The 25,347-nt window shown below is 50.4% G+C and overlaps 5 protein-coding genes and 1 pseudogene across 5 annotated transcripts; 4 read left to right on the top strand and 2 right to left on the bottom strand.

Moving 5' to 3' along the window:
• The first annotated feature begins 137 nt into the window (after positions 1–137).
• On the top strand, positions 138–2,947 carry LOC112875998 (mavicyanin-like). Its single transcript, XM_025940019.1, has 2 exons — positions 138–492; positions 2,255–2,947. The coding sequence occupies exons 1-2, from the start codon at positions 321–323 to the stop codon at positions 2,707–2,709; spliced, it is 627 nt and encodes a 208-aa protein (XP_025795804.1). The 5' UTR covers positions 138–320; the 3' UTR covers positions 2,710–2,947.
• A 201-nt stretch (positions 2,948–3,148) lies between these two features.
• Positions 3,149–6,300, bottom strand: LOC112877095 (cycloartenol-C-24-methyltransferase 1-like). The gene is made up of 12 exons (XM_025941302.1): positions 6,090–6,300; positions 5,487–5,551; positions 5,298–5,371; positions 5,065–5,149; positions 4,806–4,861; positions 4,647–4,701; positions 4,511–4,558; positions 4,310–4,393; positions 4,014–4,214; positions 3,767–3,889; positions 3,567–3,664; positions 3,149–3,470 (listed from the first exon to the last, which is right to left on the bottom strand). Exons 1-12 carry the CDS (start codon positions 6,184–6,186, stop codon positions 3,407–3,409), a joined length of 1,050 nt encoding a protein of 349 aa, XP_025797087.1. The 5' UTR covers positions 6,187–6,300; the 3' UTR covers positions 3,149–3,406.
• Positions 6,301–13,282: 6,982 nt separating this feature from the next.
• Positions 13,283–15,276, top strand: LOC112876729. The gene is made up of 3 exons (XM_025940899.1): positions 13,283–13,466; positions 13,903–14,403; positions 14,505–15,276. The coding sequence occupies exons 1-3, from the start codon at positions 13,328–13,330 to the stop codon at positions 15,032–15,034; spliced, it is 1,170 nt and encodes a 389-aa protein (XP_025796684.1). The 5' UTR covers positions 13,283–13,327; the 3' UTR covers positions 15,035–15,276.
• Positions 15,277–16,126: 850 nt separating this feature from the next.
• Positions 16,127–17,444, bottom strand: LOC112875881 (GDSL esterase/lipase At5g03600-like). The gene is made up of 3 exons (XM_025939883.1): positions 17,402–17,444; positions 16,772–17,290; positions 16,127–16,638 (listed from the first exon to the last, which is right to left on the bottom strand). The coding sequence occupies exons 1-3, from the start codon at positions 17,442–17,444 to the stop codon at positions 16,127–16,129; spliced, it is 1,074 nt and encodes a 357-aa protein (XP_025795668.1).
• A 520-nt stretch (positions 17,445–17,964) lies between these two features.
• LOC112877785 (40S ribosomal protein S2-3-like) lies at positions 17,965–19,800 on the top strand. The gene is made up of 2 exons (XM_025942151.1): positions 17,965–18,697; positions 19,421–19,800. Exons 1-2 carry the CDS (start codon positions 18,035–18,037, stop codon positions 19,580–19,582), a joined length of 825 nt encoding a protein of 274 aa, XP_025797936.1. The 5' UTR covers positions 17,965–18,034; the 3' UTR covers positions 19,583–19,800.
• Positions 19,801–20,083: 283 nt separating this feature from the next.
• Positions 20,084–20,950, top strand: LOC112875865 (annotated as a pseudogene).
• Positions 20,951–25,347: the final 4,397 nt, after the last annotated feature.

Below are 25,347 nucleotides of genomic sequence, written 5' to 3'. Positions count from 1 at the left end.
AACCTGCCAGCACCAAGTGAGCAGAGACAGCAAAGCGGAGCATATTGTATATGTGCAGAGCACAGGGGCAGAACGGTCAATAATGCAGTCCAGGAAACGAGAGCGAGCAGGCGGGCTCCTATAAATCCTGCTCCCTGGCGCGGCAATTGGCGCAAGCAAAGCGCGTGGAACTGAATTCCTTGCGTCTCCTCCGCTCTTTGGCATCTCGTCCTCGATCTCTTCTTGCTATATATAGGTTCTCCTTCGCAAGATCATCGCAGCTAGGGTGTGTGTGATCGAGCTGAGCTTGCACGGGAGGAGAGCAGCAGGAGCAGCTAGCAATGGCCGTGGGCATGAGCGGTTTGCTGGTGCTGACGATCGGGCTCGCGATGGCGGCGCCCTCGTCGGCGGCCATCTACAAGGTCGGCGATGCCTCCGGGTGGACCATCCTCGGCAACATCAACTACACCGACTGGACTACGAAGAAGACCTTCCATGTTGGGGACATCATAGGCAAGTTCAGTCTTCTCTCGCTGCCATCATGCAGAACTTTCTTCGAGTACCATTACTAGATCTTGGCAATGTGCAGTTTCAGCGGCAGTTGCTCGTTACCGCAGCACGCATTTCCTAGCTGCTTGCAGTTTCGCAACAACAGTTTACTTGTTTTGTTCTAGTGTAGCTTGCTCCTGACAGTTGATGCTCAGATGCTCCATTTAGCTAGGAGCATGTGTGGTCTCGACAATGTCTACAAGTACTATGAGATTCATTGCCAACCGAAATGTGTCGCTGATGTAGTACCGTTGCTCAAGGTTCAGTACCATGTTGAGAAGGCACCATGCATCTTTTGTCCCCCATGTCTCACTGGTGCAGGGACAGACAGATGAACGCCACTCACTTGTCGCCGTCAGTACTTTTACAACGCGTCCTTCTCTTTTGTCGTTGCGTTTAGATGAAGTGTCTTGATTTAACCATGGCATTTTTTTACAAGAATTTAACCATGGCATTGGCAACGGGACTCGGGTAAAATAGTTCCTTTTACCTCTGTCTTTCATGTGTCTTACTGCATGTCTGCAAGCTCACGGAGGCTTCGTGACTGTGCTGCGCACTATGATCTATACGATCCATAAATTTACTGCCCGACCACTAGAGATCTGAATCAGAACAGCCAGCGAGGAATCCATGAAATGGATGCATGGCCTGGTTGATGTCGGTAGTTACTGCACCATGGCATCTGCAGGCTGCTGCTGTCTTGTATGTGCTCTGCTGTGCAAGATCTAGCATGCTTTCTGCATTGCAATCTTTAATTCGAGGCTTGATTTTAAGTAGCTGCAAATTGGCCTCATGAACACAATAATAAACAAAACAACCATATATGGCTATCATCTTCTTGAAACCATATATGGCTATCATGAGATGCTAGCAAAAGGCGCCATATCTATTTATCGCGCGCACGGGGCAGGCGCCGCATCGCAGAAGGGGCGCGGCCCCCTGGCAAGCTAGGGGAGGGGGGAGGGAAGTGGGTGGAGTGGCCGCCGACGAGCTAGGGGTTGAGGTGGGGTGGTGGTCGAGGCGGCAGAGCTTAGGGTTCTAAGATTGCCGGGTGGGGGCTACTCCATGGTCACCGGCCCTAGAGGTGAGGTTGGCGGCGGTGGCAGCCCGGCAGTGGTGGCGGTACGGCAGGCGGTGGAGGTGAGGCTGCGCGGGAGCGCCGCGGGCGGGCCAGGGCAGGACAACTGACAACCGGTGGGCGGTGGCCGGCGATGGTGGTGGACGGACTGCGCGGCGGCGAGACCGGTTAGCGGCGGCGGCGGTGGAGGCGTAGGAAGGCGGGGCGTTTGGCTCTGTGATTGGATTGATTCCAACCGCAGAGAGCGAATAGACGCCCCCGAGGACCATAGCATTGCGAATCCATCATCTGAGATGTAGTGCAATTATGCAACCACCATTCATATGTCAGTATAGTGCTACTGTCAAACCAGTAGTTGTAAAGTGAACAACTTTGACATCTTTTTCAATAATGAGTAGCATACAAGCATATTTTTTTTTTGCATCGGTGTGAAACGTAGTGTTCGTCTGTCTTTACAGGTATACACGTACCTTAGGCTGCACGTTTCCATCCACTTCTTTTTTTTTTCGTTCTTTGCGTGACCATTATGGCATCGAAAGATGACCAAAAAGAGCACGTTAGTTTTCTCCACCGCCCTGCTTTCGTTCTGAATTCTGATGATCATGAGCTGATGGCCATGGCGCCCACCACTCGCATGGCCGCGCGCAGAGTTCACGTACCCCCAGGGCATCCACAACGTGCTGGAGGTGACCAAGGCCGACTACGACAGCTGCACCAACTCCACGCCCATCGCCACGCACACCTCCGGCGACGACAAGATCGCCATCAAGAGGCCCGGCCACCGGTTCTTCATCTGCGGCGTGCCCGGCCACTGCGCCGCCGGCCAGAAGGTCAACATCCGCGTCCCCAAGCCGCGGTCCTCTGACGCCCCTTCCAAGGCGCCCGCGCCCGCGCCCACGCGCTCGGCGGCGGCGACCCCCAGCGGCAGCAGCGAGCCGAGCGCCGCCTCGCCGCCGGCCGCCTCGTCGACGGACAGCACCCCCGACGCGCCGACCACCACCGCGCCCGCGCCCAACGCCAACGGCGCCGGGGTCCGTGGAGGTTACCGGGCTGTCGTAGCGACGGCGTTGGCGGCGGTCGCCTCCATGGCAATGCTACAGTAGATCACGGACTACTCCCTAGTGGCCTTGTGCATTCGAGAGTCTACATGTGATTTCCATTTTTCTTTTTTGAAAGTAACCGTCTCGTCTACCTGTGATCGTTTCGCCACGATGTGTGCTTGAGTGTGAAACCTTTTGTTTTGGGGTTATTGTTCACTTGCAGATGCGGTTGATTATCAAGGATCGATGGATCATGCATGTACTTCTTCTCTGTCGATATTAATTTGTCTGTTCTTTTCTCTGTTTATGATCCATGGAGGAAAAGGAGCACTACACTGTACACTCAACCAGACTAGCAGTGGATGGATTTAGGAAACCGGATGTAATTTAAACAAAAACGAAAATAAAATCCCAGGTACGTAATGTCCCGGGTCCTCTAAAAAAAAATCTGAATTGCAAATTCCCTTAGTGCTACCCTCGTCATGCGCTGGCCTTGTGCTACCACAAGTCCTCAAGGTTCAGACAAACCGGAAGCAGAGCATCAACCGAACAATGCAAACTCTGAACAATGCTCGTGTCTGAACTCTGAACAATGCGGCATTTTCGACGCAACAGCCAAACCGAAAGCAGAGCATCACCCGAATTTTTCCCAACTCTATACCGTAGAAGCGTAAGCAGAACCATACAATGATACATACTCGAAATTAACATTCCATTAAACAATGCCTGCCACTCAGGTCAGAGGCCGCCGTTTACTATTTCAGTCTCCCCGGTAGGTAGGTTTGCGGCCCAGCACGAAGAAAGTCGCAGTGAAGATCCCTTCCCTGAGATCGCGTAAAATTTGGTTATTCACTTGCTCTCTATAGAACGAAGCTGGGTTGCCTTCCTCTGAAAGAGGTGAAAAATACTGTAGGACTTACCGCCCACCCTTTAGGAGACCTTCAGAGGCAGTCTGCAGGAAGTGATAGACTCTCATACTGCCTGCTGGTGCAACATGAAGGAACTCCAGTGTCTTGATCTACAGAAAAGAAAAGGGACGATGATTGGTACAGAATAAATGTCTCAGGAGCAAAACTAATTCAATAGCAAATTACGTTAAAGGACAATCTTTTAGCATTACAATTGCACGGGTGATGAAGCGTCCGGGACGGGTGCATTGGAAGCTAGTCCATGAGAAATGGCTAGGGTCCATTGGCAGGTACCAAGGGCAAGGGTCCTTGGCGAGATCCTTTGCAAAGATAATCTTCAGTAGCAGAAAGGAAAACAAACAAACCATTACTGCATGAAATAAAATACTTTCACTTGGATCTTTGCTGCATTGTTGGTAAAAGGCTCATTGCTTGTGTATACTGAAACAAGCACAGCACCTCGAATCCTGCATCTTTCATAGCTTGGACACATTGGTGAGTGGTACGGATGTCAGGCAGACCATTGCCGAGCTCAATATCCGCCTTGATGGCCAAATGTTTACCGTTGTTTGGATCAAACCGATCGGTCATGCACCACTCATCTAGTGCGAAATACTTCCCAGGTTTCAGCACTCGGTAGACCTCACTGTAGGCACCTCGCTGAAAGTAATACAAGTGGAGGAAGATACATGAGCAACACTGTCTGTGCGAAAACTTAAACTGGGCTTTTGACAGAAGTATGGTGCGAGACATACCGCATCAGGTGCATGGCATGTCGCCTGTAATGCATAGGCTGCATCAAAGGTGTTATCAGCGATTGGCATGTCCATGAAGTTCCCCTGCAATTACAAATCGAAGATATATAAACCGATCTTGTTTCTTCCTCACTGTCCATAAGATCATCAAAAGGTAATGACCCAAAGAAACCCATAAAAGAGCTAGGAATGCCAATGCACCTTCACGAAGTCGCAATGCTCACTCAGTCCTGCTGAAAAAATGATCTCCTGCATTGCAGACAAACAAACAAACAATTTTTATGGGCTAATCAATATGCTACTCCATGAAAAGATAAAGTGACCAAATATTAAAAACCTTGCCCCTTGACATCTGGTAGTCATTGTTGTTCAGTTCAGTTACCAGCGTTGAGCTACAATAAATAGCATTGAAAAAAAAATCATATGTATGCTCTGTGTGATTCTCATGTCTTAATCAATTGAATGGGCAATGAAAAAATTATATTTCAGTCACTACCTGAATCTGGCAATTTCTGTTAAAGGTCCCCCAATTCCACATCCCACGTCCAGGACCTGCACATCAGTAACTTATCACAGACAATATGCTAAAGGCTGTGAGGAAATAAAGACTTAAAGAGGAGATAGAGAGTGTGTAGGCTCTAAAGTACCCTAGAGTTTTGTTTTGTATGTAATTTTCTTTTCACATGTTCTACAGTACTGCTGTAAACATCTTCTATGCTTAAATAATGGCAAAGGAATTCCGTTTGGTCGCCAACCTTCATCCCCTTCTTGAGCCCCAGTTGCAGGGCAATAAAATGCTGATGGCGCTTAATGCTTTCATGGAAAGTTTCCTCATGCCATCTAAAGGATAAGCATGGAATTGAAACAAGGAAGTTAGTACTAGCAGCACAATTGTGATGTAGAAACAAGTCAGCATCTGAACTAAGACAAATATATGGTGTTATTGTCAGTGAGTACTAATTAGAGAGCAAGGTAGTATGTAGTTGACCTGCCAGCAAAATGGAATGAGTCACCCCATCCATATTCGTAGAAGCTCGTGGCAAGATCATAGTACTTGTTTACCTGATTCACACAGTAGGAATTGGCGTATTTGATCTTCAGTCCGAATTCAGAAAACTTTAATAAACTTTATAGAAGCAAGTGATCCAAGAATGTTGGGATGAAGGATGAAGAGTACCAAATCAGTGTAATTTGACTTCCTTGATTCTTCTTCACCTCCGTAAATATGGTGGTACTTCATATCTGACGGGAAGTAAGCACACTCGATCAGAATGTGCAAGGTGCGAGGACGACTGAAATGCAGCTAAAGTTTACAGAAGGCAAGCTCAAGAAATAAGAATAAGGATGTGTTTGATCCAAGCGCTAATGTTTAAAAGTGCTAAACTTCAGTATTAGCTTGTCCAAATAGAAGTGCTAATATGTCGGATTAAACTTTAGTCAAGACTTAAAAACTTTAGCAAAACTATGAGTGCTAATAGGTGCTAAAGTTTAGCATTCAATCCAAACAGATCCTAAGGATATGGTTTGTTAATAAATTTGTAAGAAGAGTTTAGATCCAAATGCTAATATCTAAAAGTGCTAAACTTTAACACTAATTCATCCAAATAAAAGTGCTAATATAGTTGGTTAAATTTTAGCGAAGACTCAGAAAAGGATGCCGGTGTTAGCCCATCCAAATAGGTGCTAAGTTGAGATCAAAACTCAACGCTTGCAGATTAGATTAATATAGAAAAAGAAATCAGCCAAAAAAACAAAAGGTTGGTAGGATAATGGAGGAGACGATACTGCTCGGTGGCCGACTTGACTTGCCCCTTGGCGATCGACCCTCCCAAGCTCGAAGCAAGGTCCAAAGCCCCCGACTTCGACATCATCCCCATGATCTTGTTGTGCCAAAAAAAAAATGTAGCAAAAGGTACAGTATTATATAGGGTTGATAGAGGGGGCAGCGTGTTTCATTGCAGGAAAGAAGAGTAGCTTGATGAGGATACACGAGTCCGGAGTGCAGTAGCTTTTGACTGATGGAGCGATCGAGTTCTTGGCGTAGATTGGCAGACGCCCTGTGCGTATGCGAGCGAGGAGCGCATTTCTTTATTATATACTAGTACAGGGAGAGGAAGAGTGGAGGCGTGCGAGCATGTGTCCGGCCATGCGTGTGCAGGTAGCTAGCTAACGTCAGTTGCTGCTGAGTGCTGACCTCCCCCCCTCCGGCCGGATGATGGCCTCCCCGATCCGTCGTCGATCGACATGATCTCCTCCGATATCACATATCTGACCCTCGGAAAGAAACATCTCCGGCGCGCGCAGCCGCATTTGGATCAGCTCCGTCGTCTGCTCCCCGGTTTTGTAGCGGTGCCATGCCGTGAGGCCGACGGGAATAGGCTTGGACGTCAGGCCGTAGTGGTGTCTGCGCACGCGGGATCACGCCGGAGAAGAAGGGGCAGGGGATCGAATCCGCAACGATCTCACGAGTCACGCCGTCGGTGTGATCTGCGGGCGAGGTCGAGGAGAGGAAGGAGAGGCGGGAGCTCTCGCGCTCACGTGTCGCGCGTGACGCGTGCTGCCCCCAGCCAGGCAGGCTTGGGCCCCGCCCGACCTCTGCGTCCCTGGCGCCGGGTATTCGGCCCAAGGTTTTCAACAAAAAAAGGCTGGCCTGGTCCGTGGGCCGTTCGAACAAAAGGGCTGGCCACTTTATCCACTACTAGATCGACACGTGTCCCCACCCCCACCAAAGTCAAAACCCTCTTGGCACAGCTTCTTGGATGTCAAACTGGTATTTTACTTGTAGCTTCATCCACAAAACACCCGGTGAAATGGAGAAGTGGAAAATCGTAGCGTCGCCCAACTTCTCTCGCATGCCCACATTTGGTTAAACAATTTTAAAAACAGATTCAGCTTTATTAGAGAGTTGCTTCAGAAAGAACAAGCTGAGGCTATGGCACCTAGGGTTTAGTCTCGGCTAAAGATGGCAATAGGTAAAATCCACGTGGATATTAACTTTGTAAACCTGTACCCATGTGCTAAAATTCGAGCCCGCACCCGCGCCCGCAACCTGCCACGGGCACGAAACGACGCTCGTAACCGCTATCCGAGGATATCCGCAAACCTGCAGGCATACCCGTGCACCCGTAAGCTTTAGAAAATTAAGCACACATCATATTTCAGCAGCAAATAAACATCATTTATTTAATAAAATAAATAAATCTGAGCAAACAAATGAACTAGTCTCATACATGAATATATGATACATCATATATTAACAGAAATAAAAGCATACAACTATAACAAGAGTCAGTATTCAAAACCATTATCACATAAAAGTCCAATTAAGCCAAGCAAATATTAGAACTCATTAGTCGGAATAACCAGTAGTGATGTAAGAATCTACCTTCATTTCTTCTTGAATTCAAGACATGACCAGAAGCTATTGACTCTTCCATCACCGTCATCTACAAACAAGTTTCACATACAATAGTAGCTATAGTTTATAGGTCTTATATCAAAAATACATTCTAGTACAGTACAGTAATACCTTTGAGAGTATGACAAAGCCAACTTTGGCCACACATCAAAGCTTCCAATATATTAGGAGTAAGACAACTGTGATGCTCACTCAAAACTCTTTCACTAGTATTAAAAGCTAATTCAGAAGCTACTGCTGTGATTGGAATAGCTAAGATGTCACGAGCAATTTGCCTCAAAGTGGGGTACCGAGTTCCCTCCAACTTCCACCAACCAAGAATATCAAAATATTCATTCTCATCATGAGAAAGAGTTTCTTCATCCAAATAGCGATCTAGCTCATTCTTACTTCTAACAAAGCTAGTAGTCTTCTTATTGTAGCAAGGGTTTTAAAAATAGACAACACACCAGCTACGTCAACTGAAGAACTAGCACCACTAGATGATGTACTAACAAAGTCTTGTTCTTTAACATTGTATTGTTTCATCAAATCAGATAGCAATTCATGGGCCTCTGTCATATAAATTTCAGCATGCTCTTCACAAAAAGAGCAATATAGCAAGCATGTAACATTGTCATCTTAAGACGTGGATCAAGAATGACAGCAACAGCCATAAGACCATGTATATCAGTCCAATACTTGTCATACTTTTCTACCATGGTAGCAGACATTTCCCTAATTGTTTCATACTCATCATGCTCCCAAGATTTGATCTTAAGTTTAATCTCACATACTTTAGAAAAAAAAGGTTGATTGTCACATATTTAGTCAGGGAAAATAACTCAGTGAGGTCATAGAATAATCCTAATTTCTCACAAATTATACTAGCAAATATCCAATCATTTGGTGGTGGACAAACATAGTTCCTATCAAGCTCATCCAAGCATTCAAAAATCTTCCTATAGGTGTAGCAATTCTAAGCATGATATAGGTTGAGTTCCATCTAGTTTTGCAACTTCTTGACCAATTCAACATTTTCATCTAAAGCAGTTTTCTCAAATTTTTCATACCTCTTTGGTGTAGCAACCCAATAAGCAATACTGTCTCGGATGTTTGCAACGGCACTTGCAATGACGTCCATGCCATCTTTGACGATGAGGTTGAAAATGTGTGCGCAACACCGCATATGCAGCCATTTACCTCTCAAAAGCATATTAGCTGCACCAAGCCTTGTCTCCATTAAGCCATCGCACTATCATTGGTGCTGCAGTTGTCAAGAGTCACGGTTGATACCCTCCGATCAATAACCCAGCTCTGGAGGCACTTGTGCAATGCATCACAAATAACTTCAGCGGTATGGGAGCATGGCACATACATAAATCTACATATAACAAAGAAATAGTTCAGTTGTAAAGTTCATAATTTATAGAAATTTGAAATCTGAACAGCAAGCAACAATTCATGAAAAAAAGATAATCACCTCAAAATGCAGCTTTCAAGTGTCCACGAGTCATCAATAAAATATCCAGTCACAGCCATATAGCCTCTTTTTTTATTATCAGCTGTCCAAAGGTCAGTTGTAACAGCAACACGGCAATTGGTCCTTTACAAGAATATCCTAGCTTTCCTTTTCTCACACTTATAGAAATGCATTATGTCCCTTCTAATAGTGTTTCTAGTACCCATTTTAAACAAAGGTTGCAGAGCACTAATAAACTTATGAAAACCATGATGGTCAACAATGGACAGTGGGTACTCATGCAATATAATCATAGAATAAAGAGCTTTCCTAACTACTTCTTGATCAAACATATAGTTTTCTATAGTCATTGCCCCTTTTTCAGTAGCTCCAAACCGCAAATTACTTTAAATTTTATCTCCTAGCTTCTTATTATTTAAAGGACAAGATTTGAGATGGGTTGTATCATTCCTTGAGACGGCTGAAAGTTTTTTTGCCACAATGATTGCATTTGGCCTTCCATTCTCCATCAACACACACTTGGACGAAGTCATTCCACACTTTAGAATAAAGTTTCCTCTTTTTACCAGGAGCATCAGGAGCTTCTTCCTCCCCCTCCGAAATGTGCACAACATTATCTTCTATTGTATCAGCTGCAGCTACTACAACACCTGATGCTTGGGAACCTGGAACTTGGGAGCTACTAGGAGCACTAGCCATTGCAACTATAGAACAATTAACATGTTCAGATTAGTATACATCAGTGATTCAATGCGCTGCAGATAAAAGACCAAACATATTTGATGCTCGGTAAGTATTACATATCTGTTGTACATGAATAACTACATCTGCTGTACATGAATGAATTATTGAGTCCCCATTCAGTTACACTTTGAAATTTGGCCTATCAACCAATCCATAAGATCTAGCCTATTTCTCTCAGTATATTGTGCATCTACATGGTGAGTTCATAATTTCTTACCTGTGGATGTGCTGGACGAAGAGCACCTGGGCGCGGGTGTCATGCGGCCGGGGGCACGGGCGCCTGGGCGTCGCCGGCGCGCTGGGTCCTGGGCTTGGCCGGCGCAGGAGGAGCTGAGGAGGAGGGAGGGGGGCAACCGAGCGACGGCGGAAGAGCCGATGAGGGGGGCGGCGAGCGGCGGCGGCGGGGATGGAGATGGCCGGCAGCGGCGGGGATGGGGATGGCCGGCGTGGGAGCCTGGGCTCGACTGGAGCTGGGTCCTGGGCTTAGCCGGCGCAGGAGGAGCCGAGAAGGAGGGAGGGGGGCGACCGGGCGACGGCGGAAGAGCCGAGGAGGGGGGCGGCGGCCGGCGGTGGGGATGGGTGACGGCCGGCGGCGGCGGGGATGGGGACGGCCGGCGTGGGAGCCTAGGCTTGACCGACGTTGGGTCGGGAACTTGGCCGGCGTAGGAGGAGCCGAGGAGGTGGGAGGGGGGCGACCGGGCGGCGGCCGGCGGCAGTGGGGATTGGGACGGTGGTGGCGGGGATGGGCGACGACGGCGGCGGGGATGAGGATGGCCGGCGGCAGTGGGGATGGGGGCAGGGGCGGTGGCTGGGGCGCTAGCCGCTGGGTGGGGTGGCGGCTGGGTGAAGTGAAACTCTAAAGGTTGTATATATATAAGGATACTCGGGCCCACATATCAGCGGGTCTGGCGGGTTTGCGGGTTCAGTATCAATTTTTGAAACCCATTAGAAAATATCGGTTGAGATTAGAGTTGTACCCGCACCAGTATCCGCGGGTACAGATCCGGACCGGTATCCGCGTCCACCGGGTTTGGTATCCGCAGGTACGCGGATATTTGGCACCCATTGTCATCTTTAGTCTCGGCGGCGTCGCGCTGGGTTTGAGGTTTGTCGTGCGTTGGTTGGAGGGAGTAAAGGACGCAGGAGGGACCGGGAGAGGTCGCACGGGCGCCGCCCGGCCGGCGAGTCGACGAGCGGGATGGGAGGGCGCATGGTCACATGGCACGGGCGGTGACGGCGGCAGGGCGCCCACGCGCGCCGGGCCGCGCGCCGCGGCGGCAGCGGGGCCGACACCCCGCCCCTGTGCCTGGCCGCGGGGGCCGTGCCTGACCCCGACGGACGATGACCCCTGTTCCTTCCTTCCCGCCGCGCGTGCCGTGTCCTTTTCTCCGTAGAGACCGGTGGGTCCGCCGGCACCGCCACCTCTGGGCTCTGGCCGGTCATCAGTATCGCTGCTGCCCAATGGGGACGCAGCCAGCCGCTGGTCGCGACCCCACCACCCACCGCCGCGCCTTTCCTGCACCGCGACCGCGCACAGCGCCTCCTCGGGGAGCATCCGAGGCAGGGCCGTCGTCGTCAGAAAAGATGGCGGGAAACCATGCAGCAGTGCTAGGTCAGACCGTATCCGTGTACGCCGCCGTCGACGCGGTTGCAGTTGGCCGCTAGGCGCTCTACTTCATCGCTCGCTCCTGGTCCTGGACAGGAGGCGATCCCGGATCCACGTACAGGCCCGTGCGCCGCTGCATTGCACCCGTGGCCCCGCCCTGTAACAGACGCCTCTCCTCACGGGCATCACGTGTTCGCAACTCGCAAGGCAAGTTTTGCAGCGGTTTCTCCTTTGTTCTTGTCAGGAACGAGAGAATCAGAGAAGCACACAACACAACACGTCGTCACTATCCACAACTCCTCAAGCGCATTCTGTGCACTGTGCTGCTCCATGTTGGAAGGAAGCTTAACAAGTGCTGCACACAACTAGGCTTTGTGGTTAGTTTGTGGCTTTCAAGTCCTTCACTTTTCACTCGTGCATGGGCATGGGCAATGGCCAAGGTGGTGGTAGCACGGACCGGTGAAAGATTTATTGAGCGGCAGTGCCGAGCGCCACCGCTCTCTAGTCTCTTCTCTGGCGTGCCATGTCCTGTGATCCTGTCCTCGCCGAGCAGTAGGGTGGCGCGGTGGCGGTAAATGTCGTCTGCGCCCGCGGTCTGCGCAAGCGCAGCACGTCGCCAGGACGACGGAAATTTGCGTTAAGATTGTTAGCTGTCTTTCGGCCCTCCAGCTTCTTGCGTTTTCGAAAGCAACCCTTGGTTTTGGGAATTTAAGTCAGTTCTTTTTTTACTGACGGTTATACTAGAACCTAAGCGTTTTACTCTTCGATGAAAGTTTCGTAACGCGTGTTTTTTCGTAGTCTTTTAAGTTCTACTAGTACATGCATAGCTCAGATCTGATCTGATCTAGGTGCTTATAAAAAGAAATGCAACAAAAATGGAACTTCAGTACATAATCTAACTATATTGTGGTGTTGGATGTTCGAAAAGCTAGCACAAAAACTTTGCAGAACTCGTGTAGCCACCCATCTCATCATATTCCTAAGAGACTGTATTAATGCATATTCTTTACCGTCTTAGAACGTGTACACCTGTACATTGCAACATGGCAAGTCTTATGTGTCATCTTTTGTTGAATGGTCCCATATAACGCTAGCTTTTATTGCCCAGTTTCTTATTATTTTTAGAAGTAATATAGATCCAAACATCTGTATTTATGTAGCTCATAGCTAAAGCTAACAAAAACCTGGATGGTAGATACAGCTAGTAAAAAAACTGGCTGATAGATATAGAGCTAATAAAAGACCGGATAGTTAAAAGCTGGTGTTGTTTGATCCATGGATTATGGAGGTTCTGGATTGTTGTTTTTGAAATGTAATTGTCTATTATGCCCTCTGTGGCACTGCAACCTCTCAAACAAAATTTGAAATGGGATGCTGGGGCAGTGGTGGTTGATGTTTATTTTGTGCCCTTGAGTATTTATTTTTCTTAGTCCAAGGAATAGCTGTTTTAAAACGTTAATGAAGTACTTACTATCTGCGTAGCTGGATTATAAAAGCTGTTCCATTATTAGTTGATCTGTTTTAATCAGTTACAACTCGTATTGACTGGTTAAGTATACCTGCAATGGATCCAAACAAGCCGCTGGCATTCCTTTAGGCCAGTTGTTTTCACCACCTTACGAACGCGGAACGCGGAACGCGGGTGCATTTGCCAAAATCCAAACGGAGGAGGTCTTTACTGAAGTTGTCCTTTCTTTTCGTTAAAAGGAGGAAGCGGGGGGCAGCTCCCGGGGAACGGAAGAAGCCAAGGGGAAAGCGAAAGAGAGCACAACTGAGCAGAGCTTGGCAATGGAGCTTCCATGGGGAATGCTGCTGCTTCTGGTCCTCTCCGTCTCCTCCTCCTCGTCCTCCTCCGCGGCTGTCGCCACGCTCGCCGTCAGTGCACCGCCGCCGGCCCCTGCACCTCGTCACGCTCAAGACGCTGAAGGTAACAGCGCCGCCTGACTTCTCATCTCACTCTGTTTATCCTCGACAATCTTGTGTCTGCCGTCGCCTGTCGCCGCCATTGTCTGGATTCTTTTAGATCTGTATAGGTTTGATCTCTGTAGAGGAAACAGAGAATGGGCTAAGTTTGTTGCTCCATTTCTTTTTCTAGTTCTTTCGCTGTTCTATTCTTGCACGCAGGATTTAAGACTAGCAAGCTTTACCTTCACAGATGTTTGTGCAGGACTACAAACTGTTCTAGGAGTACTACATTTTAATTCATCACTCTGTTTACCTTTCTCTATCCATCAGTTAATATTTGGGTTTTCCTGTTCTTGCATCGTCCCAAAAGGCCAAAATGCTGTGATTGTTTTTCAAGATTAGAAGAGTAAGCAGCAAAAGATCTGATTTTTTTCTTCACGATTTGCGTGCTAGCGCAGGCCTGCTCATCAATGGCAACTTCGAGACGGCGCCGAGGAAGCTGAACAAGACCCTCATCGTGGGCCGCCACTCGCTGCCGGGGTGGACGCTGCGCGGCCACGTCGAGTACGTCTCCGGCGGTCCGCAGCCGACTGGCATGTTCTTCGCGGTGCCGCACGGCGTGCACGCGCTCCGCCTCGGCAGCCGCGCGTCCGCGTCGCAGAACGTGACGGTGCGCCCCGGGGCGCTCTACGCGCTCACGTTCGCGGCGACGCGCACCTGCGCGCAGGACGAGAACCTGCGCATCGCGGTGGTGCCGTCGCTCTCGGCCCCCGCCGACATCGCCGTCCGCACGCTCTACAGCGGCGCGTCCGCCGACACCTGGGCCTGGGGCTTCCGCGCCTCCACCCCCGTGGCGCAGGTCACGTTCGCCAACCCCGGCGTGCAGGAGGACGCCGCGTGCGGCCCGCTGCTCGACGCCGTCGCCATCAAGGAGCTGCCCACGCCGTACCCGACCAAAGGTGAGAGATTTGCCCGGAATGCATCTCCTTTTCTTCTTCAAGAGCTCGAATGGCGCCGCCGGTGATCTGACGAAACAATGCCGTGCTTGCCATCTATGCAGACAACCTGATCAAGAACCCCGGCTTCGAGATCGGGCCGCAGGTGCTGAAGAACTCGTCGGTGGGCGTCCTCCTGCCGCCGAAGCAGAAGGACACGACGTCCCCGCTCCCCGGGTGGATCATCGAGTCGCTCAAGGCGGTGCGGTTCATCGACGCGGGCCACTTCTCGGTCCCCGCGGGGCAGTACGCGGTGGAGCTGGTGGCCGGCCGCGAGAGCGCCATCGCGCAAGTGATCCGCACCGTGCCCAGCCGCGCCTACAACCTGTCCTTCGCCGTCGGCGACGCCCAGAACGGCTGCCACGGGTCCATGCTGGTGGAGGCCTTCGCCGGCAACGTGACGCAGAAGGTGCCGTTCGAGTCCGCGGGGAAGGGCGCGTTCAAGGCGGCGAGCTTCAGGTTCGTGGCGAGCGGCGCCCGGACCCGGCTCACCTTCTACAGCTCCTACTACCACACCAAGGTCAGCGACGGCGTCTCACTGTGCGGCCCCGTGCTGGATCAGGTCAAGGTCGTGCCCCTCCCCGTCAAGGCGTAGTGGGCGGATTTGGCTCTCGCTGGTCGGACTGATGGGTCGTGGGAGCTCCGGCGATCTGCCGGCGTGTGTTTCTCTGTTGGTAATTTGGCATGGTGGATTGTGAGAACTGGGAACTACTAGTACCTCTCTGACCGCGTTCTGAAGAACTTGTGCATGCCTGGCGGGGAATGTAATGTAATCTTTGTGGAATTCGGTTGCTTATCTTATTCGCTTCCAATTGAGATGCCTATCTTGTTCGTTCCTCCGGATTCCTGAAGCAGAAATGCCATCGTGAATTCAATCAGAGCAGCGTTCCTCCGTGAGGATGGCGGATGCGTTCTGCTGCAGATGGCCACGATCGACGCTGAGCTTGCCGGCCGGTAGTGCCCACGCTGCCACTTGGTGAGTCGTCACAGGAGGATTCGAGCGAAGGTGTGTGTGCACGCTGGGTGGAGCTACTGCCACCCACAAGCGCGACACGCAACCGAGGACTCCGTTCGCCATAGCTCTCGTGGCTCACCCATCCAGTCATCCGTTTGAAGCCCTGCAGCCGCAGACCGCGGCGGCGGCGGCGGCGGCACTTCTACAAGTTCCTTCTACTCATTTCCTCGGTTCGTCCAAGCGTTTTGGTTTGTTGCGATGATGAGAATGAGAAACAGAAAACGTTATAGCCACCAGGATCCTCCCGAACGAATTTTAGGATCTACCTCGATCTTGCTATACTGTTATAACTTGCTTAGCTTCCTCTCTCTCAGAAGGGAAAAAAACAAACCTATGCTTAGCTTCGTACTGATGGTAAATTAAGCAGCATGTTTAAGGTTGCTCATATGATGAACTGCAGGATATATCTCGTCTCAAAGACAAACCTAAGACCAATAATCTTGCAGGTTGCAGCAACAGCAGCACTTGGGAGATGGGTACCAAACCGAAGACTAACAGGATCTATTCTATCCCCATAGCTAGCTAACTAAAACTAACCAATTACAACAAGCATACTTAAACGACGAAGAATTATTCCAAACTAACAAACTACCAAATCCAAACTAGCTAGCTAGTCTTCGATCGTCCATTGTATTATTATTCCATGGAGGAAATGATCGGCCGGCCGAGCGATCAGAAGTGCTCGAGGTCCGAGATGCCCAGGAACGCCATGATTGGCCCCTGGAGCAGCTGCATGACGGCCCTCCACCCGGCGTGCGTGGGGTGCACCACGTCCCAGAAGAAGTACTCCTCCGGGCGGTTGCAGAGCGAGTAGCCGCCGTCGCGGCCGCAGTAGCCGCCCTCCTCGCCGGCGGCCTCGGAGCAGGGGCGCAGGCGCTCCGCGAACTGCCTCTCGTACAGCACCGACCCTTCCTTGGGCGCCACCAGGTTGGTGATGATGCTGTTCACGTCCAGCACCATCACGCCCTCCTCGCCGCCCAGCCGGTCCCGGAGCGCCGTGTTGTGCTCGTCGGAGCTCACGTTGCCGTCGTCGTCGCAGGAGCTGTAGTTCGACGCCTTGGCCAGCCACGGCGAGCACCCGAACGGGGGCACGTTGTTCACGATCACCTTGGACACGCCCAGGTCCTGCAGCTGCGACACCACGCCAGCTCGTCCACCACCTTCGCCACCAGATCGTTCAGATTCTGCGTATGCACTTGCATAGACAATTAAGATGAAATATGTTTATATATATTACAAATAAAAGATGAGATCGGATGCATGATGCTGGCTCGCGTACGAAGTAGTCGAAGTAGTTGGCACTTTCCTAGTCGTTGCCGGAGTAGGCGACGAGCGCCACCGAGTCGGTGAAGTCCCGGTCATCGACCAGGCCGTCCCTGACCAGGTCCCTGAGCTGCTGGACCTGCGCGCGGAGCTTGAGCACGCCCGACGGCGCCTCCAGCGCGCCGGCTTCAGCGACGGCGAAGTTCATGCCGGAGGCGTCGATGCCGTCGTCCCAGTTGTCGCTGTCACCCGTGTAGGGCGGAGGGGACTCGCTGTGCCCCATGATCTTGGCCAGGAAGTCGGACTGCACCAGCCCGTCGGAGAAGCGGCCTGTGGGCTTCCTGCCGTGGGCGGCTTCGTTCCGACTTGCCGAAGGGGTAGCGCCACGCGCGGGAGACAGAGCCCAACCCCGGATCCGAGGCGCTGTTGCCGTTGTCGGCGAAGTCGTCCCCGAACACGAACAGCTTGTGCGCCCGCTTGGCCCGCGGGAGGTGATGGTGATGACGACGGTGATGGCGCCGCTGGTCGCCACGTCCCCGGCCACCGCACGGGCCTCCGCCACACGGCCTGCGACTGCATACGCAGATGATGCAACACATGCCATGAGCATTTTGCATGCGCTACAACGATGCTAATGCTACTGCTAACTTAACCAACAGTGCTAATACTGATTTGCTCGCTTACTGTTGAGGAGGAGGACGAAGCAGGCGGCGGCGAAAAGCTTCATGGTGCCGATGGTGTAGGAGGAAGGGCGCGAGGAGAACGATGAGAGAATGGCTTGGGGCTGCTGCGTGCTCTCAAGCGAGGCCACGCCTCTCTATTTACAGGGCTAGCTGGGTACAGATGCTAACTGCCTGCTTCCCTGAACTGATTTTTTTGTTCGTCGTGGGAGAAATCAAGGGACGGAAATGCCATGCGGTTTTTTCTGTTTAGATCCCCTTTCATCCATTCGGTTCGGGCGGCAGCCGCAGCCCAGAACTTGCTTCCCGGCCCAGGGTTGTGGGCTCGTGGCGACAGAAGCAGCCAGCAGGAGAGAGGCCTGGTTATTATCGAGCCGATCTAGCCGACGCGCCGGGTTTGTGCATGGGCCAGCAAACTCGGAAGCTTGATGACAAAAACCGGGCCTCTAAAATGCATTCCTGGCCCATGTATCAGCCCACGGCCTCCACTGCACCGTATCCTCAAAACCCTAGCTCCACCACGTCCAGATAAATACCTCATCCCCTTCTGCTCGGCCACTCTTCGCGCCGCCGCAGCACCCAAACCCTCATCCCCCTCCCTCACCGGAGCGCCGCAGCCCCCACCCTTCACCCAGCCATGGCGGAGCGCGGCGGAGAGCGCGGTGGCGAGCGCGGCGGGTTCGGCCGGGGCTTCGGCCGCGGCGGCCGCGGCGACCGTGGCGGGCGCCGTGGTGGCCGGCGCGGGCCGCGCCAGGAGGAGGAGAAGTGGGTCCCCGTCACTAAGCTTGGTCGCCTCGTGAAGGAGAACAAGATCAACAAGATCGAGGAGATCTACCTGCACTCGCTCCCCGTCAAGGAGCACCAGATCGTGGAGACCCTCGTCCCGGGGCTCAAGGACGAGGTCATGAAGATCACGCCCGTGCAGAAGCAGACCCGCGCCGGGCAGCGCACCCGCTTCAAGGCCTTCGTCGTCGTCGGCGACAACGACGGCCACGTCGGGCTCGGCGTCAAGTGCGCCAAGGAGGTGGCCACCGCCATTCGCGGCGCCATCATCCTCGCCAAGCTCTCCGTCGTGCCCGTCAGGAGGGGGTACTGGGGTAACAAGATCGGTCAGCCGCACACCGTGCCCTGCAAGGTCACCGGCAAGTGCGGGTCCGTCACCGTGCGCATGGTGCCCGCGCCCAGGGGTTCCGGCATCGTCGCCGCGCGCGTTCCCAAGAAGGTGCTGCAGTTCGCTGGCATTGAGGATGTCTTCACCTCGTCCCGTGGCTCCACCAAGACTCTTGGCAACTTCGTGAAGGTACTCTAAGATCCGCATATTGTAGTGTAATGCTAATACGATGCGATGCATTTGCAATGCTAGCACCTCATGACTAAGATAGTAGTGTTGATGTTTCAATATTGTACAGATTGATATGTTTTTTCAGCATGTACCTGGAAGTGGTTGTTTTATGCTGAGTTGTTTACAATGTGTAGTGGATGACTCTTGTACTGTCACTTCATTGGATAGGATCTGTAAACTGAATACTTCAGAATTTGTTGCTTGTAGTTGCAGTAGTTTTAGTGCTAGTAGTTGCATGCTCACTATGTGTGCTATGATAATTTGTTATTGTAATTAGTAAATTACAACAGACAATTTTAACAGTGCTTCTATGATTAAGCATAATTCGGGTTATGGTTCTAGTCCACAATTCCATGTACTAGACATGATGCAATTTCAATTATTGGGTTTCTACTTTCCTAGGAGATTGTACATGCTGAAAATAGCATTTTGAGTTTATTGACTTCTGGAGTTATGCAAAACTAACTTTATGCTGGTGGGGGTGTCTCTGTTGACATTCAGGATACCTTGTATGGGATATGTTTGTCTTTATATTCTTAGTTTGCAAGTCCATAATTATTAGAACTAGATTAACTTTATCCTGGGGTTATATTCCCAACTTGTCTTTGTATATCAAGATATATCCTGTGCCATTTAATTCATTTATTCTTGTTGGTAATTGTTTAATTTGGTTATGTATAGGCAACCTTCGACTGCCTGATGAAGACCTACGGTTTCCTTACACCTGAGTTCTGGAGGGAGACCAAGTTCAGCAGGACTCCTTTCCAGGAGTTCACTGACCTCCTGGCAAAGCCTACCAAGGGTCTTATGCTTGAGGCCCCAGTTGAGACAGTAGAGGCTTAGGATGTTGGAGTAAAGAGTTCCTACTCGTCGGGAGTTGTCTAATGCACTTTCTATATTATAGTTAAGAACTGTGGGAGTCAACTTTGGGTTTTGCTTTGCCTGGATGTTGCAATTTTCTGTCAAGTTTTGGATTATGGTACTATGCCACTACTGTTGGTGAATGCTACATAATTATCTCATGATTCGTCTTCCATTCTGAAAGCTTTTGGTGGCGGTTACATAATTGGTGTTGGATGCTTAAATTGTGGACAGATTCCGTTTTAGTTGCCTTCGTGCTACAGGTGTGTTGTGCCCTTATATTCAGCCTATATTCGCTGTGCCTTTAATCTAGCATAATCTGAGCCATCGCTGATGTTTGTTTGTTCCCCGCACTTTGGCTGGTTGTTGTTTTTTCGTAGTTTTGTATATGGCCTCCTTAATTTGGATTTATCAATGCTTGCTTGATGCGGAAGTAGCACTGTGGTCTGGAGGTTGTCGGACCGGGCCTTGCAGGGGTTCGGGATGGCGAACTTGTTCTTCTTGTTCGCGAAGTGGCTGATTCTAAAGCACAAAGGCGAGCTGAATTGGAGAAGAGCATTGCGGCTAGTAATCCGTATCCGAATCGGAGGGCCCAGTAGTAACTCGGAATCGGAGGGCCTGACACGACGGCCTCCGAATCGGAAAGCATGTAGCAGCCAGGCCGCCATAAAAGGCAGAGGCACCCTGCGCTTCTCAACCAAAACCGGTCCCCAAAACCAAACATCCGCGAGGCAGCGCCCACGTAATCAGAGTAATCCTGGGGATCACCACGGCGAAGAAGCTTCTGACGCCGGCGATCTCGTTGCTCGCCGCCGTCGTGCTGCTGGTCCTCCTGCTGCCGTGCGCCGCTGCACGCCCCGTCCCCGAAACGGACAGCATCGACGGCAGCCGGAGCCTGCACCTGCCGCTCCGCGGCTCGCTGCTGCGTGGCCCGGAGAGCGTCGCGTTCGACGGCGCCGGCGCCGGTCCTTACAGCGGCGTCTCCTACGGCCGCGTCCTCAGGTGGAACGGCCAGGCGCGCCGCTGGTTGACGTACGCGTACGGCCCGGGTTACAACGCCAAGGCCTGCACGGCGTCCAGGACCCGGCCGGCGGAGGTCACGGAGAGCAGGTGCGGCCGCCCGCTGGGCCTGCGCTTCCACCACGGGTCCGGGAACCTCTACATCGCGGACGCGTACAAGGGGCTGATGCGCGTCGGCCCGGGCGGCGGCGAGGCGACCGTGGTGGCCGCGGCGGCCGATGGCGCGCCGCTCCGCTTCACCAACGGCGTCGACGTCGACCAAGCCACCGGGGAGGTGTTATGAACTACCCGCGGTCGCAGCACGAGAGGGTGATGGCCACCGGGTGTTAGTTTTGATCTCTTTAGGCCATCGGATCCTAATGGGCCTCCTCACCTATGCGCCCTGATCGGGGGCGCCCCAGCTCGTTCCTAGCTGGTGGGCCCCCGTCGCGCTGCGTTATAAAGGACAGGTGGGGGCCAGCGGCACACAATACGAGAATCACCGCCGCCGCCACCCCACCGGAAATTGCAACTCTAGCCGATCTAAAGTGAGCGTAGTAGCGACGGGAAGCACCTCCAGCCATCTTCCGCGCCTTCGCCTCGACCCCGAGCCCACGGACGCGACCACACCCTCGGCCACCGCGAGCTCCTGCGCTGCACGATCATGGCGGGCACGGCTACATCGGCTGCGACGCAAGGGCACGAAGGTATACTCCGTGCCCCTTCTCCCCCCCTCTCTCTCTCTCACTCGGTTTAAAGAACCAGTACACAACATCTTCTAATCTAATCGCGCAATAGCCGATCCAATGTACTAACAATGGTATCAGATGCCTAATCACCTAGCGTTGATTAGATTTTGGAGATCACAGAGCAAAGAATCCAAAGAAACCCGAGAGAAAAGACCCCATAAAACCCTAGATCAAGCGCGCAGGAACCCTAACCCTAACCCTAGCTCACAAACAGAAGAGGGGCGGCGGTCAAAGGGGCACTTACCTGGTTTCTCCTTGCGCCGCCCACCGTCGGCGTGCACGGGACGCCGGCGCGCCGACCAGATCCCGCGAGGCCTTGGGCCTCGCGCGGACAGAGACCGCACGAGCCGCCTCAGGGCCGCTCGCCGCGCCACGGATCCGGGCACCACGGCGATGCCGCTCGACGGCGGCGCGCTCACCTTGCGGTGAACGCGCGCGCCGGCGAGGGGGCTCAATGTGGCGCCGCTCGCTCGGTCGCCGCCGGTCGCCACTCACTCGCGTGCTCGGGTGGGAAGAGGAAGGCGCCGGGGGATCGGGGGAGAAGAATGAGCTACGGTTAGCGTGGGTGAGCGCGAGAGGGTTTTTGATCGGCCGAAATCCACGCGCAGCCGTTGATCTTGATCGGACGGTTGCGGTCGAGCCGCGCATCATTGGGCTACTTTAGGCCCAGGCGGGGAAGGGAAAACGCGGCCCGGGCCCAGGTTGTCTCACCCGAAGCCGCTAGCGCGTGCGCGGGGGTGAGTAGGATCGCGCGCGTGAGCCCGGCTCCATGCTGGGCTGATCCAACAGAAAAGAGCTGTGCATTTTCTTTCAACTTCAGAAGCACTTTTCAATAGAATTTTGATTGAATTTGATGCATTTCAAATTCAAACTTGATTGAACTTTGATGCACTGCTTATAAAAGACAAATTTAGGCATAAATTTGATAGAATTAAAGTTTTTCCGCTGCAAAGATTAAATAGTTTTATTTTCTCATGCTTTCATGTCTTGTCATTTAAATTTGAACCAACGGGAGAATTTAAATTCACAAGGCAAATAGATAATTTTTTGGCTTGTAATATTATTATTTTTTGACCAACGTTAACAATGACAATATTGCAATTACTACTGTATCATCCTTTGATAGATATTTTTTATGTATTATTTCTATTTATGCCCAACCGTATTTTAGATTTAATACAAAAGGAGCTTATGCCTTAATCTTTTAACAGATAATTTTCAAGTATTAACTCTAACTCTACCCAACGGTGTTTTAGATTTAATACCAAGGTTATTGCATATTTTAAATTCCGACCATGTCGTATTTTTTACATATGCAATAATTCATTTGACTTTATTTTAATATTTTCACCACTCATGAATATTTTTCAGGAGGATTATCAATGATGATTTCCATCAATGATATTCCTATATTAAAGGGAGACAATTATAATGAATGGTACACAAAGCTGGACCTATACTTCATCATGGGTGAATTGGATTGGGTCCTAACTACACCGACTCCCACAGAACCTGTGCCTCCTGTGAGACAGGACACAGACATAGATGCTTCTTGGAAGCAAATAGAGCTTTCTTATAAGAAAGCAAGAGCAGACTATGAGAGGCTTTATGCAAAATGGTTCTCTGCCAACAAGAAGTGCTTGGCAGTGGTAAAGAACACGATTGAGCCTGCAATTATGGGCTCAATCACAGATTGTGCCACTGTCACAGAGTATCTTGAGAAATTAAAGAACCAGTACACTGGTTCTTCAAAGCCTTATGCAACCCAGTTAATTAAACAACTGGTCTCAGAAAGATACAATGGTGGTGGCATCAGGGAACACATTCATCGCATGGTCAACCAGAATAACAAGCTTAAGTCATTGGACCTTGCCTTCAAGGAGGATCACATTGTCCATTTGGTTTTTGCTTTGTTGCCCAAAGAATTTGACACATTTGTTGTCAATTATAACACCCAACCACATACTTGGGACATAGAAAAGACCATTGCGATGTGTGTTCAGGAGAAGGAAAGGATAAAATCCACCACTGGTGGATCTTTAAACTACGTGAATAAGAAGAAGAATGCCAATTACAAAGACAATTTTTCATCTTCTTCTTCATCCTCTTCTAAAGGCAAAGGCTCTCATCAACACAGACCTCAAGAAGGACAGGCTCTAGTAGAGAAGGATCAGTGTCTCTACTGCAAAGAAAGGGGTCACTACAAGAAAAACTGTCACCGATATTTAAAGATGATCATGGAAAAGAGAGCTGAGAACATTATTTCATTTGTAAATGAATTCTTGTATATAGAATATTCAAAAACCACTTGGTGGATTGATTCAGGAGCAACTATTCATGTTGCAAATTCATTGCAGGGATTCCATTCGACGAGAACCACTCAAAGAAACGAAAAGCAAGTTAGAGTGGCAAATGGAGCCCAAGCAGACGTTGAAGCAGTGGGAGACGTTCATTTGGAACTCGACACTGGCTTTATTATAGTTCTTAGAGATGTTTTATATGTACCTTCTTTACACAGAAACTTAATTAGTGTGTCTTGCCTGGATAAAGATGGTTATTCCTGTCTATTTGGAGATGGCAGGTGTTTGATCGAATGTAATGATACAGTTATTTCCATTGCATTCAGAAAGAATGATCTTTATTTGATATCGTTACGCGAAAGTGTGAATTCCGTATACGATAACAATGCGAATGTATTCACGTCTACACTCGCGAATAGAAAACGGAAGAGAACTCAAGATGCGTCGTCGAAATTATGGCACTGTCGATTAGGCCATATTTCGAGGGGGAGAATAGAGAGATTAATTAAAAATGAAATTCTTCCTCCATTAGAGTTTTCTGACTTAGAACATTGCATTGAATGCATAAAACAAAAATTCGTAAAGAAAATAAAGAAAAATGCTAAGAGGAGCACAGGTGTATTGGAGATAATTCACACAGATATCTGTGATCCGTTCAATGTAAAGAGTGTGGATGGCTATGACTCGTTCATAACATTCACTGGTGATTATTCCCGTTATGGATACATTTATCCAATTAAAGAAAGATCTGAGGCATTGGATAAATTTAAAATATTCAAAGCTGAAATAGAAAATCAACACGATTTAAAGATTAAAATCGTAAGATCTGATCGTGGAGGGGAATACTACGGTCGACATACCCCGTATGGCCAAGTTGCAGGACTTTTTGCGAAGTTCCTGATGGAGCAAGGCATAGTTTCCCAGTACTCGATGCCGGGCGAACCTCAGCAGAACGGAGTGGCTGAGAGACGTAATCGTACCCTAATGGATATGGTGCGAAGCATGATCAGCTACTCTATGTTGCCAGTGAATTTATGGATGGAGGCCTTGAAAACTGCCATTCATATTCTCAATAGAGTCCCTAGTAAATCGGTGTCGAAAACACTGTATGAGATGTGGACAGGTAGAGTACCCTCATTGAATCATCTACAGGTGTGGGGGAGTCCTGCTGAGGCAAAAGTATTTAACCCGACCATTGCAAAACTAGACTCCAAAACAGTATCTTGCCATTTCATTGGCTATCCAGAAAGGTCAAAGGGTTTTCGTTTCTACTGCCCAGACAGATCCACAAAATTTATAGAAACGAGACACACAGTCTTCCTTGAAGATCAAATGATCCGGGGGAGCGGCACAGCTAGGAAGGTTGATCTTGAAGAGAAGCGGGTGTATACACACAATCTCGTGATTCAGGATTCTTTCTTCTCGCTGCCCACTGTATCTGCACCGCCAGTGCAAGTCACTGCGATGCCAACATCTGTAGTGGCTCCTCCTGTGGTAACGGTGAATGAGGAAGTGGAACCTATTCATTAGGCTCCTGACGAACCCAATGCCACACAAGAAGGGGAGCAACAGCAGCCCCAAATAGATGAGGCACCGCAAGCTCAGACTCATGGGAGACCTCAAAGAATAAGAAAGCCCGCTATTTCTAACGACTATGAAGTCTATAATAGCGAAGAAATTCAAATGGAGGATGATCCCA

This window comes from Panicum hallii, chromosome 9 (assembly GCF_002211085.1).
Source record: "Panicum hallii strain FIL2 chromosome 9, PHallii_v3.1, whole genome shotgun sequence".
Taxonomy (NCBI): Eukaryota; Viridiplantae; Streptophyta; class Magnoliopsida; order Poales; family Poaceae; genus Panicum; species Panicum hallii.
This window is presented reverse-complemented; position numbering and strand designations above follow the sequence as displayed.